Source organism: Abramis brama, assembly GCF_963993115.1.
Source record: "Abramis brama genome assembly, chromosome: 14".
In the NCBI taxonomy this organism is placed as follows: domain Eukaryota; kingdom Metazoa; phylum Chordata; class Actinopteri; order Cypriniformes; family Leuciscidae; genus Abramis; species Abramis brama.
The window spans coordinates 15,286,009-15,300,098 of record NC_139976.1 but is presented as its reverse complement, the minus strand read 5'-3'; the positions used below and the strand labels follow the sequence as shown (position 1 = coordinate 15,300,098).

The 14,090-nt window shown below is 38.1% G+C and overlaps 1 protein-coding gene across 23 annotated transcripts in view; it reads left to right on the top strand.

Moving 5' to 3' along the window:
• Positions 1–14,090, top strand: part of nrxn1a (neurexin 1a) — a 177,403-nt gene that overhangs the window by 70,303 nt on the left and 93,010 nt on the right. For all 23 annotated transcript variants that reach the window (XM_084135474.1, XM_084135465.1, XM_084135466.1 and 20 more), the window contains 2 exons: positions 4,074–4,518; positions 11,294–11,677. In XM_084135474.1, the coding sequence (XP_083991600.1) occupies positions 4,074–4,518; positions 11,294–11,677 (829 nt within the window). The remainder of the gene's footprint in view (positions 1–4,073; positions 4,519–11,293; positions 11,678–14,090) is intronic.

Sequence of the window (14,090 nt, the reverse complement as noted above, 5' to 3'; positions counted from 1 at the left end):
GTTAATTTGAAAATGGGTCACAGATCGTCAACAGTGACAGAACTAACAAATAAACAAGAGTGCGACAAATTGGATAAATAAGTAAATAATACATTTAAGTTCATGTGGAAATTAAAAGCCAGCCTAATGAAATACATTAGAATCACTCAGTTCCCAGCTATATTTGATAGATAGATATGTGCGACAGATCACCAGTCCACTACCTCACATGCTCTTGACTGTGATCGTAAAACTCCTGAGAGGAAAACTGTGGAGAACATGTTGTCTCATCCATCAGCTTCCATCCTCCATGTTAGACTCGCATCCCTGTGGAATGGGATGTCCTCTGATACGCCAGCTGGTGAAGTAAAGAGTTGTTCTGACTGCCAGGAAGTCAGATGTGTTTGGTGTTATGAACAGAAATAAAATGCCAGCCATTTTGTTTTATATATAGAAAAAAAATGCATATTTAGCTAACTTCAGTACGTTAGTGAAGAGCAGTTAAATTGAGTTGATTGTGATTTATTTATGAAACGGAGACAGTGATGGTATTGGTTGAACTTAAGGTGCTATAGCTCTTGGTGATTCATTCATTAACCTCTAGACCTACAATTAGTGAGCATTGCTCACTGGCATTTACCTTGTAAGTCTATTTATCATGTCTAATCTTACACAGCCTAGGTCAGTGGTTTTACTATGGTCACCACGTGACCCAACACAGAACCATCAAATGTCCTTTTTTCTTTTTTTAACCGTGCATAGTTTTGTTCATGGCTTCCATAGATGTCATGAAACCTGCAGAATTATTATCTTGACATAGACTGAATAGAATAAATGAACATAGTTTTTACATTTTATTTTATAGTTAATTTTTTTATTAATAGATTAGTTTGATTTAAAATAAAATATTTATTTGCATTCTAATTTCCATTATTTACATTAAAGGGATGGTTCAGAGTAATTTCAACCTAGAGTACTTTGCACCATGACCTCGAGCCAAACACCCCCCCAGAAGCTTTTTTCCCCCTGGTCAAACATTATTAAAGTTAGAGCTCATTTAAAGATATCAGCCGAACGGCTTAGTGCAGGCGCTAATGGATCCAAGGTTGTATCTCGTAAATTACCCCACTAATAATGCCCGGAATGGTACCAAACTTCTACAGTAGTACAAATAGGTTCTGTACTCATAAAACGAGGCATTGGAAAGTTTGTAAGTACATCAGGAGTTTATTTAAATAACATGCTACCGCTAACCCGGACGTCGAGGTCACTTCCGTGATTTGGGAAAAGCCTGTAAAAGTCCTGGCAGAAAGCAATGCATAAGGATGTAGTTTAACGACGCCCAGTTCCAGGAATGCACTAATATTTTGTTGGTAGTACCAGTTTGCAACAATTATTAGTTAACGCTAAGTTGTCAACACTTTAAAAAAAAAAAAAAATTGGATATACCAAAAAAGTTTTTCAGCAACACTGGGTGATCACGTGAGATCCCGCACACTTGTGAGTTTTGCAAACGACTTTTGGACTTTTTCATGGAAGTGACCTCGACGTCCGGGTTAGCGGTAGCATTAGCCATCAGGCAAGTGTTATTTAAATAAACTCCTGTTGTACTTCAAAACTTTCCAATGCCTCGTTTTATGAGTACAGAACCTATTTGTACTACTGTAGAAGTTTGGTACCATTCCGGCATTATTAGTGGAGTAATTTACGAGATACAACCTTGAATCCATTAGCGCCTGCACTAAGCCATTCGGCTCTAAATAAGCTCTAACTTTAATAATGTTCGACCAAGGGAAAAAAAGCTTCTGGGGGGGTGTTTGGCTCGAGGTCATGGTGCAAAGGACCCTAGGTTGAAATTACTCCGAACCATCCCTTTAAGATTACCTTTACTGCCATCAAACACTCTCTTAAATCTTTTAGAACACTAATAATTGAATTACACTGTAAAACAGTAACCTTTCGCAAATCTCAAAATATATATATATTATACTGTACATTCTAATGTTGTAATGCCTAAAGTCATTTAGCATTTTAAATGATTGAATGTAGCTTTAGTTCAGTGTTTTATTGTTAATAAAAAATAAAAATAAAATATATATATATATTAATTTTTGGTGGCTTTTTGGTTATTGATTGTAGCATGATAATAATTATCTGTTTAAAAAAAGAAAGTATATTAAAGTTTAATTATTTGCATTTTTGCAAAATTATTTATTTTATTTTATTATTTGTATTTAGCATTGTTTTTTGCTGGCTGTCCGCAACTCTGAGAACAGTCCTGCATCCAGTTTTTGAGAACCAGTAGTTTAAATATAAAGCATGGTTTTAGACAGAGACATCAAATATACAATAATACTAGTGCCTTTCTTAATGCAAATGTAACACTTTCAATGCTCACAAACTCTTACAAGAGGCCTAAAGATGACAAAAGGTGAGATTTAGTCAAATATGTGGATGCACTGAGCATGGAAACAGTGCAGACTCTACACTTTCCGCCTCCAGCCTTCAGCCTTCATTTCAAAACCAATCCACAAGCAATCAATCAATGTCAAAACATGAAAGTGCAGACTCGTGTTAGCTGTGGTTTGCTGCCATGTGTAGGCGTTTGGTGTCTCTTGTCTGTGCTTTAGTGCTATCATTTCCAAAGATTAGCAGCAGGCCTGAGGTCAATGACCTGTGTTATTAAACACTCTAGTGCTTTGAACTCATGAACGAGAATTCATATTAAGAGGATTCTGAATGGATCATCTTGGTTCATTCACAAGCTTTACTGGCATTAAAAGAACAACTATGCGTAGGCTGTACAGGGGTCCTTTTAACATTTTATGTTGTCATTATTTTGCTTTGCAAAGGTCATATTTAATATTTTCATGCAAGATGTGCATTATGAGTGTGTGTGAGGTACATTGAGGACCTTTAGGTGTGTGTTTGTTACCGTGCGCGAATAGTTATTTATGCCGAGGTTGATTTATTCAGGCATTTAGAGCTGGGTGCACAAGAAGCCCATTCATCATTAGTGCATTAGTTTTAATGCGTCCCACCTCTCAGGGGCATTTGGTCAGTGCTTTCCAGGCTCCTGATGGTTCAGATCAGGTGGCATAGACAGATGTGTCGTCCTCCACCTGCTGTCCCTGCCCCTAACCTCTCATCTGTAATGCACTCTTCTCCGGCGGCCATGTTGTGCAGTGTTTTATCACAGATCGCTAGAGTTTTTCCTCCCGTGTGAGTTTATGAAGCGGGAAGGAGGAGGGGGGTTCACTCCTGTGGCACGTTAATGGCTGGAAAGGCTCTTGTGCCTGCCTGTGATTGGCATTTCTGAAGCATTGTCAATAAGCTTTTATTGCATCCGCATACCATTATCTTCTTCCTGGCAAGGGCTCAAATGAAATCGAAACTGAATTAAAAGAGGGTTATAGTGAACACTTCACAGTCTGGTGCTCGGGTTTATTTTATTGGGTTTCGGCCTTGTAGAGGATAGCGAGAAAGTGTTGTGCCCCACATTCTGGGAGGGCAGAAAATGCTCTGCGATTTGATGCTATTAAGATTGAATAGTAAAATGACACCAGGAAGCTTGAATGATTACATACCCACTGTATTACAAGGGAAATATAGTAAAAGGATATGTTCTTTTCATTTCGAGACACTGAAAGTGTGAATGTCAAAGTTTCTTTGACAAATGTTTGACAGAGGTTTAGCCTCCACAAAAATGTATTCCAAATTAGAACTGAAGTGACATTTATTTGCTTTAAATCTATAAAAATATCTTATTTTTTTACTTATTGCGCCATTAGTTTTGATCACTGCACAGATGCCAGAGGAGATTGATGGCTATTGGTTTCTGTCAAAACATGCACCTGAAAAAGACAAAAGATAAATAACCAACCATTAACCATAAAGCTTTTAGTATTACTTTAGTATGTCATTGAGTCTGCTTGTGGTTAATGAAACAGGTGAAAGATAATGAAAGATAGGTTTCACATTTATGAGTGGAGGAAGGATTTAATTTATTTTATTTGTTTTATTTTATTATAAATGTAAATATAATTCATTAAAATAATACTAAAAAACTGTTTTTCTTCTCTTTTCACATAAAGGTTGTGTACAAGAACAATGATGTAAGGCTCGAGCTATCTCGACTGGCCAAGCTAGGCGACCCCAAAATGAAGGTGAGCGGTGTGGTGGCCTTCAAATGTGAAAACGTGGCTACCCTAGATCCTGTCACCTTCGAGACACCAGAGTCATTCATTACCCTTGACAAGTGGACTGCCAAAAAAGCCGGTTCCATCTCCTTCGACTTCCGCACCACTGAGCCCAACGGCCTGCTCCTCTTCAGCCACGGAAAACCCAAACCGCAGCAGCAGAAAGACCCCAAGAGCCCCAAAACCTTGAAGGTGGATTTCTTCGCCATAGAGATGCTGGACGGCCACCTATACCTTCTGCTCGACATGGGCTCGGGCACCACCAAAACCCGTGCCGTCAACAAAAAAGTCAACGACGGAGAATGGTACCACGTGGACTTCCAGAGGGACGGAAGATCAGGTAGATCAGGCTCTAATCTTACACCTTTTCCTTCATTCTGCTGATGCATTTTTGATGTATTCAATGTATGGTTAGATGTTGGCTGGTATTCAAGGCCTACGAAAATATTGACATAACCGAGACAGCAGTGTTCTCTCACGCTCGCGTGAACATAGCCGTAACTGTGCCTTCCGGAGCGCACTGTCAGGCAGGCATTTGAATATGAACAGGACCCGCAGTCTTTCCTGTCTTCCTCCTCCTTTCGAGCTCTGTCTTCTCTACCGGAGTTGCCATGGAAACCAGATTTGGTTTCCCAAAGGAGAGAGCAAGCTCTGCCAAGCAAAGACATTCATCCCTAACTCTCCCACTCTCCCCCTTTTTTTCTCATGTCAATGCTGTTTGCCTGGATTCAAAAGAACGGCCTTTGGTACTCGTTCGTTTTCTCGTTTCGGTGAAAAAGCGAGAAAAGGCTCTATTGATCCGTGGTTATTGCAAATCTCTCATCTTCTCTTTCCGGATATAGAAATGGCAGTAGCCTGCATTAGTTCTGACATATACTGTGAGTTTAAATGGTGAAAGTTATAAAGAGAAAATTAAATAGCTTTTGAAGCAATTATGAAATCACATTTCTAAAGCAAGAGTGTTATTTTTGTTTCATGCCAATACAGTATTCAATTGGGATTGGATACGGTTTCGTTAAGAGAGCTGGTCTTTTTTTCCACGGTTTTAAATTGTATTTTTCATCAAATCATCATTTTCAATCACGGAGCTCGGTTTGATCTTATTCTCCTTGCTTTATCGTCGCACAATCCACTAGCCGTCATTGTGAGTTCAGGCACATTTTAAAAGAGAGAAAGAGAGAATACACCTTTTCTCTTTGTGGCATTTCATGGGAATCTGAAACGCCATTGACAGATGGGGCCTTGCATTTCAGGCCTGCAGAATAAGCTGTGTCACTCTCCCGCCTGCGTGAATTGGCTGCCTACGCAAGCCTTTTGATCATATATGGGCAGCCGTCCTGGTTCAGGGTGCGCGTGTGTGTGGGCATGCTGGTGTTTTTGCGTGCATGTATGCAAACATGTACATTTGTGGCTTTGCTTATGCATCTATTAATGAGAATGTACATACGTTATGTGTGTCAGGGCCGTTTTTGTGCCTCCACAAAAAATGTAGGATGAGTGAATAGTCAACAATACAGAGATTCGGAAATGCAAGATCAAGTGTTGTGGATAAACCACTTATTTTTCTAAAGTGACACTGTCCAGCAGTCAGCCAGGCCACAAATTGGCCTGAATGAATGGGTCAGAATGGTGGAAATGGACAGGCTGAGTACAAAGGAAACACACCCACTCAGAAATCACCACTTTCGGTCACTTTTGAATTGAAATGAACTGGAAGTGATGATCTATGAGTGTGGTTTTAGTGACCATTCAGCTTAGTTAAATGAAAGCTGCACATCCGTGCCTTTCCCAGACATGAGACCTGCAGTGTTTACAGAGGATTTGTTGACTAATGGTCCAAAAAGGTGACTATTAGTAATAATAGCTTAATAATTGCTAAACATCAGTTACCAGTAACAAGCTACATGAATTAATTTTTGAAGTAATATAAAATTTTTTTAAATCATAAACTTGATGAGATTGTAATGTGATTTGGTTTTTTAAAAAGTAAATAAATAGTATGGGTGTGCATTGAATTCATGATTTCTTTCTGTATCTGTTGCGATAACACATTATTGTATCTTTATTCAAATATTTGGATGTAGGGGCGGGACTGAAACCAGAATTGTGTCAAAACTAAATGCAGAGCTTATTTTTAGACAGCTCTATTTAATTTATACACTAATGTTTGAATAGTGTTTTTGACACATGTTATCAGTTCTTATGCTCACCAAGGCTTCATTAATTTAATCAAAACTACAGTAAATACAGTAATATTGTGATATATGATTATGATTTCAATTAATTTTAATATATTTTGTGTATGATATTTATTCCAGTGAAAACAAAGCTGGATTTTCAGTGTCATAATCTTCTGTCTTCAGTGTCACATCATTTTTCACAAATCATTCTAATATGGTGATTTGGTGCTTAATTATTATTATCAATGTTGAGAACAGTTGCACTGCTATATTTTTGTGGAAAGTGTGATCATTTTTTTTCAGGATTTTTTGATGAAGAGAGAATTGATAAGAGCAGCATTAATGTGAAATCAAAATCGCGAACATAAATGGACAATTTTAAAGGCGGTTTTCTCAATGTTTCAGTTTTTTTTTGCACCCTCAGATTCCAGATTTTCAAACAGTTGTATCTCAGCCAAATATTGTCCTATCCTAACAAACCATGCATCAATGGAAAGCTTTTATTCAGCTTTCAGATGACGTATACAACTCAATTTTAAAAAAATGGACCCATGTGACTGGTTTTGTGGTCCAGGGTCACATATGCCTTGTATTATAAATTATTTATTCATTTTTTTTTCAAACAACCCTTATGAAGAATAATGCTAAATATGATATTGCCTGGAAGTTTTAAAACATTGATATATAGCAAAATGTGGAAATATGTACGATATAGTCTTAGTTCAATGTTACTTACCAATGCATTGTAATTTTAGTTCAGTCTAACAAATATATACGTATATATGCTTTTGTACTGCTGAATAAGATATTTGACTTCAAGCATGTCACTAATAAATAGTATGCTAATATAATGCATACAAACAATTATAGAATTTATTGTTTGTTGGTAATGTAAGGTAAATGCCATTCCATAACATTTCAAGCAAAAACCACGTAAACATCAAATGAAACTAGAACATGAATTTACATTGGACTAAAAAAACAAATGGGACTTTGCTTCCTTTTTTTCAGAAATCCACTCTACTCCACTAATGTGTGTGTGTGTGTGTGTGTGTGTGTATTTGTGCGTGTGTACAAAAAGTAATGCCGGGCCCAGCATTAGGCCGTGCTATGTAATCACTGAGCAGAGTGAATGGAAGTCGAGATGATGGAGAATGCTCATTACTGATGACCCGGGGGAGATGTTTGGCTGCTGTTTAGGGGTACATTCGCCAAGTGCGCAACACAGGACAAGATAATGTGTGTGTGTGTGGGGCGGGGGGAGGGGTGTGAGTGCAAGAGGAGGAGAAATAGTGCCGCTATGCCTCATCAAATCCATACAGACTTATTACAGGCTTAGAGGAAAATGAAATTCTTATTTACCAACACTGTTAGCATGTTACAAGTGGCATCTCTGCAGTGATGTATCAAGCGGAATAGAACAGAAAGCACTATTTTTCCATATTCGTTGAAACACTTGGCAGAGAATGAGTTACATGGAGCATAATTATAATTTACTGTGCCACCATGTCTAGCCGTTTAATATTTCTCCCTTTTCTTTGGGTGTGCCTGTGAATAATGAGTCAGATACAAGAGGGCGTAATCAGTCTATGGAATCACATTTAATCTCGAAGAGAATTTTTCTCCCTCTCGAGGTATGTGACGCAATTCTAAGCTCAGGCCCAGAGCTCTACATCACAGACCGGAAAGCATAGCAGAACGTTACAGCAGCCATTCATTCAATTCCCACAATAACCATTAATGATGAAAATAAATCACAGATCTGAGAACAAATACATCCTTTATTGGAGCTTGGCGCACATTTATATGCACATACTCACTGAAGCCCCTGCTTTGTTTCTGTGATCTATTCACAGATGATTTATAATGAAAATCCATACATTTTCAGCCAATGTTTGTTTAGATTTCTTGAGGAATTTAAAGTCCAAGTTAGCATGTGCAGACTGACTTAAAGGATGAGTTCACTTCAGAATTAAAATTTCCTGATAATTTACTCACCCCCACGTCAACCAAGATGTTCATGTCTTTCTTCAGTCGAAAAGAAATGAAGGTTTTTGAGGAAAACATTCCTGGATTTTTCTCCATATAGTGGACTTTAATGGGGTACAACAGTTTGAAAGTCCAAATTGCAGTTTCAATGCAGCTTCAAAGGGCTCTACACGATCCCAGCCGAGGAATAAGGGTCTTATCTAGCAAAACGATCTGTCATTTTCTAAAAAATAAATAAACATTTATATACTTTTTAACCACAAATGCTCGTCTTGCGCTAGCACTGCGATTCGCCACACATTACGTAGTCTTACCTATAAGACCCTTATTCCTCGGCTGGGATCGTGTAGAGCCCTTAAAACAGCTTATAAGTCATACTAAGTGATTTTGAAAATGTAAAAATGCAGAAAGTTTTCTGTGATGGGTAGGTTTAGGGTTAGGGGATAGAATGTACAGTTTGTACAGTAAAAAAAATCATTACGTCTATGGAAATTCCCCATAAAACATGAGTGAAAAAAAAAAGTAATACAGGTTTGGGATGACATGAGGATAAGGTTATTTTTTGGGTAAAATGTCCCTTTAACATGTTGTATGCATACAGTACCACCTCCAGCTGACCCCTCGATTATAGTCTCACAAATTATGCCTATATAACAGAAGCTGCATTTTTGTCACTAAAGAAAGAAGGTTTTGGCACTGAAAGGGCGGCATCTTTAATTCTAAGCTGCTTTTTATTGAGTTTGGACTGAGTGTTGGACACTAATAAACAGGATTCAGCAGTGGCCAGCGCTTTGCGTTAATCCCTGCCTGTTCTCTCCTATCTTGCCAGTAATGGCTTTTCTTTTGTAACTGCCTTCAAGGCGTGAATAATGGCAGTGCACAGTGGTGGAAAATGAGAAGGAAAATTCTGAATTGCAGCCTACGTATAAATGCCTGTTTGTAGGAGTCGCCAGGAAAACAATGAGGGTGATTATAGAACTCGTGAAAGTGTTTTAACATTATGAGAGTGAATGAAAGGCTCGCCGCACCCGAGATCACTGTGTTTTCGCTCTTTATATTAACCACTGTTGTAAAAGCGGCGTTTAGACATAAACCATAAAACAGGAGGGCGGATAGAAACATGCTTTGAAAGGATTCACAAATAATTTGTTAGAACTGAATCAGTCACAACCAATCAATTAGATATGAATAGGGCTGAGCGTTAATTCTGTTATGCCCTTTTGATAGTGATGACTATCCGGTGAATCTGGTACATTGTCTGCTGTTGCTATGGAGACTGCTTATTGAATCTTTGTCTTTGTATAGACCATTTCAAGGGCGTAAACAATAACAAACTCGTTGGAATGCTACTGTGCATGTCTGGTCCTGAAGCATTTCCGGTGGCGCCATTTTTAAATCTCATATAAAAACAAGCGCGTACCTTTTAAGTCTAGCGAAAAGGCAACATTTAAGGTATTTCCAAAAACTGAAAATAAACGATGAGTGGAACTACTGGACTCTTTAAATAAGACTTTGATGCGTGAACTTTTTACACAGAACATTAAACGTTTGCCTGAATAGAGAGTGTGAAATAAAGCAGTCGGGATGCTTACAATTAATTTCTTAGCAGAAAGGTTGGGAACAGTAAGTTTTGGGAGTTCATTTTTAGTCCATCTCTGCAAAACGGACTTCAGGGTAGGAGATGGACTAAAAATGAACTCCTAAAACGTACTGCCAGATTCTGGAAGATGAATTCTTCAAGCAGTGGTATGAGAGGATGTGATGCTGGTCCTTTAAGAGTCACTCCCAATGTGTCTGTCTATAAAGCCTATAAAAAAACAGTCTTCATGTATTTTACCACACTTCAGCTTGTAAATTCTTATTAAGAGGGGCTCATTAACACACTTGAGCTTGTGTTCACCACAGACCTTATTTCAGCCATTTAACCTAAACCCCATTCAAAAACCCCATTGACTTCAGGACGATGGAACCGGAAGTTCTAAAATGCTAACTCGCTTCTGCGTTTTAGCCTACAAAGTGATGTCATACTCGCACAAATGGATTTAATCCCCATTTCCAACAGTATGTAAAATGTAAATTATTACTATATACATCCAGTAAAAGTTCTGTACTGTTCAGAGAGCTTTATTACTTACTGATTCCCTATATTATATTATATTATATTATATTATATTATATTATATTATATTATATTATATTATATTATATTATATTATATTATATTATATTATATTATATTATACATCATTATATTATATTATACATCATTATATTATATTATACATCATTATATTATATTATACATCAAATGGGAGTAATATACAATTATTTAGAATTTTATGTAAATGATCTATCTATTCCAGTAAATTGAATACATGAAATAAGTGCATCTACCTTAACAAGAAATTATGCAAAAGACTTATCATTGTGACAAGGGCCCACATTTTGTCCCAGGCTTCCTTTTTTTTTTAGCACCAATCTTGTTCATAACTCATACTTTTGCTATTGACATCTACATCAAGCTGATTTGATCATCCGCAGAGCGATTTTATACTCGACACATACCTACAAATGCAAAAATGACAAATCAATGCTAAAGGCGCTGTTCTGACAAATGGTGACAAAGTGTTGCTCTGGAATCATCCTTCACACTTCCAAGCTTAAGTATGAATATACAGTAGATACATCATTTCAGATTTACTTTGAGGAGACTGAAAACGAGAGAGTTTCATCTACATTGTGTGCTCTGAAAGCAAAGGGGCTTTTATTTACAGAGGAAAGAATGAAGGATAATTTCAATAGCCTTAAAGAGTTTAATTTGCATAGTCCATAATTTGCATATATAATTTCTCATTAAAACTGAATCAAACTTTTTAGAAGTTGCTGAAATGGCATCTAAACATCAAGTTAACGAAATTAAATTTGCTCCTTGTGGTTTTGTGACAGGCACCATTTCCGTCAACTCGATCCGTACTCCCTACAACGCTCCCGGTGAGAGTGAGATCCTGGATTTGGATGACATACTCTACCTGGGCGGCCTGCCAGAGGACCGCGCCGGTCTGATCTTCCCCACAGAGGTGTGGACCGCTCTCCTTAACTACGGTTATGTGGGCTGCGTACGAGATCTGTTCATGGACGGCCAGAGCAAGGACATCCGGCGGATAGCGGAGGCCCAGAGGGCAATCGGGGTGAAGCCATCCTGCTCTAAGGAACCTCCCAAACAGTGTCTAAGCAACCCCTGCCTTAACAGCGGCACCTGCAGAGAGGGCTGGAACCGATATGTGTGTGACTGCTCAGGGACGGGCTATCTAGGTCGCTCCTGTGAGAGAGGTGAGTACCAGTATTTTGCATGTGGAGTCTAGAGTTTGGTCTTGCATTGTGTCACTTGAAAATCTTTTCCATGATAGTCATGACTGTCAACAGTTTTGATGTAGGCTTGGCTTCTATTTTTGCTGTATTGTGCTGGGTAGTCCCGTCCACAGTGAAATCTTATTGGTCTAAAATCCAGCCTCACATAATAGAGTGGTGCAGGGATGACGTCAAAACCCGGAAGACTAATTCGCCCCTAGTTCCCTCGAGATTATGGGGTTTAATAATGGGGTTTTTCAATTTATGAAAGCCTGTGGTAAACATAACTTGACTATACTTTGACGTTTTGTTCTATAAGTAAGGGTTAATGCCCGACGAGGTGTCCATTGTCAGGTATTAATGGACGACGGCGAGGCGTGAACCGTCCAACGCGCAGCAGAGTCCATTAATACCTGACAATGGACACCTCGAAGGGCATTAACCCACTTATACCATGGTCACTTGCCAAATAACACATTTTTAAAACATTAGTTTATATTTTAATTAGTTTTACAATCGAAATCTAAAGTTTTTATAAACAATAACTTGGTTTCCCTGGTTACGCCTGATGGTTTATTTACTAGGTGTCCTCTATCACTTTTTAATGGACACCCTGCAGCCAATCAGAATCGAGTATTCACCCAGACCATGGTATAACATAAATTACACACACCCATACCAAAAATGTTTATTTTGAAGCAATTATGTTTATTTTATTTTTTTAAACGTACTGTATGTTTATAATAAGTAACTAGATAAGACCGTTTAGGGTGTGAATGTGTGCAATTTACATTGTAGAACAAAACATCAAAGTATCGTCAAGTTATGTTCACCACAGGCTTTATTTTACTCATAAATTGAAAACCCCCATTATAAAACCCCATACTAAAATCTTGAGGGAACCAGTGGCGAATTAGTCTTCCTGGGTTTGACATCATCCCTCCACCACTCTATGGCCCCCCCAAAATATTTGACCATATTTGGCCACCTTAGCCACACTTAAAATGTATGAATCTCATTGTATTATATCAAATAAACCTAGATAAAAAGTGTGATCCGCAAACAAATTCTGATAGAGTTTTTCTGATTAATTTGTGGTTGATTTGGAGTGATTTAATTTCTATTTCTTGATTTCTTTTGAAAACCTAATAAACATGTTTCTTTTTTTAAATATTTGCTTTAAAAGTGCACTATATTTCTATCAAATAAATGCCATTTGGTTTGATATTTTGTTTTTAAATATAAGACATTCATACGTTTTGAAGTGTGGCTTAAATATCACTTTTTGGGGACAGACATTACATATATTCTCATTAGCTGCGATTTTGTTGCTTAGTGCGTTGTTTCGTTTTCAGCAAGGACCGAATAGGACAAGGTGTCACAAAGCATCCCTGCTTCTATGAAAGATCTGTACACTTATTCTTTCTCCCGTGATGTGTAAAGACGTGGTACTGATTCAGAGATATTCTGTCCATTATGTTGCGTAGGAGAGGGCGACATTGACCGCTTTGTTGCCTCGGCCTTAGCATAGAAAAAATATCTCTCTTTGTCAGCTCATCCTTGACAGTGCAGCTGAGCTGACGTTACTGTTACCGTGGTAATTGTGTTTCTCTTCAGTCTATGTCATCTTCAGAGAGAGCCACTCAAGCATGGATTATGTTTTTGCCTTTTGTCTCCATCCCTAGCAGAATTTTAATTCTGTTGTTTTTCCAGATGAACAAAGCGACCAGCGTTCACCCCCTGCCTGTTAAAAAGGGAGTCAGCGAGAGCTTTAAGTCCACATCCAGTTATGCATTTCCACCCCTCATAGATGCCTCCTCATATTCAGGCAGGCCTCCGTGAAGTGCTTTAAGCTATAGTGTCTAATTCTTTAATGGAAGAGCATCTCTCTTAAGCTTGTTGCTGTTGTCTGGACGCTGATATCACCCTGCAGCAAAGCCGCTACTGTGGGAAAATAACAATCAATTATATGCGCATTGTTGAAGCTCTGAGCAGGAATTATGGAAGTGATTCAGTCAATTAACCCATTAAAGACGGCCTGCTTTGTCATCACCCAAGCAAATTTCACCACAAATAGCCGTCAGAAAGAGAATGGTGCAGTCTGGTGCAGTTTTATAGGGTGTTGCCGGCTTCCTCCAGATGCACATTTATAAGATTCCAGTCACAGAAAACAGCTATTTGTGCAATGCTAAAATGGAGGAAAGATGAGAAAGAGACACAGAGAAAGAGGCAGAGAGAGAGAAAGACAGGCGACAGTGTTAATCTTGTCAGCAAAATTTATAATGGAAATGACAAAGATGCTTGCTGACAATAATTAAGCTATTTTAACTGAAACATGCTTAAAATATGATGAGGCAAAGATAACCTAATAAAGTAAAATGGTTGTAGAACAAAA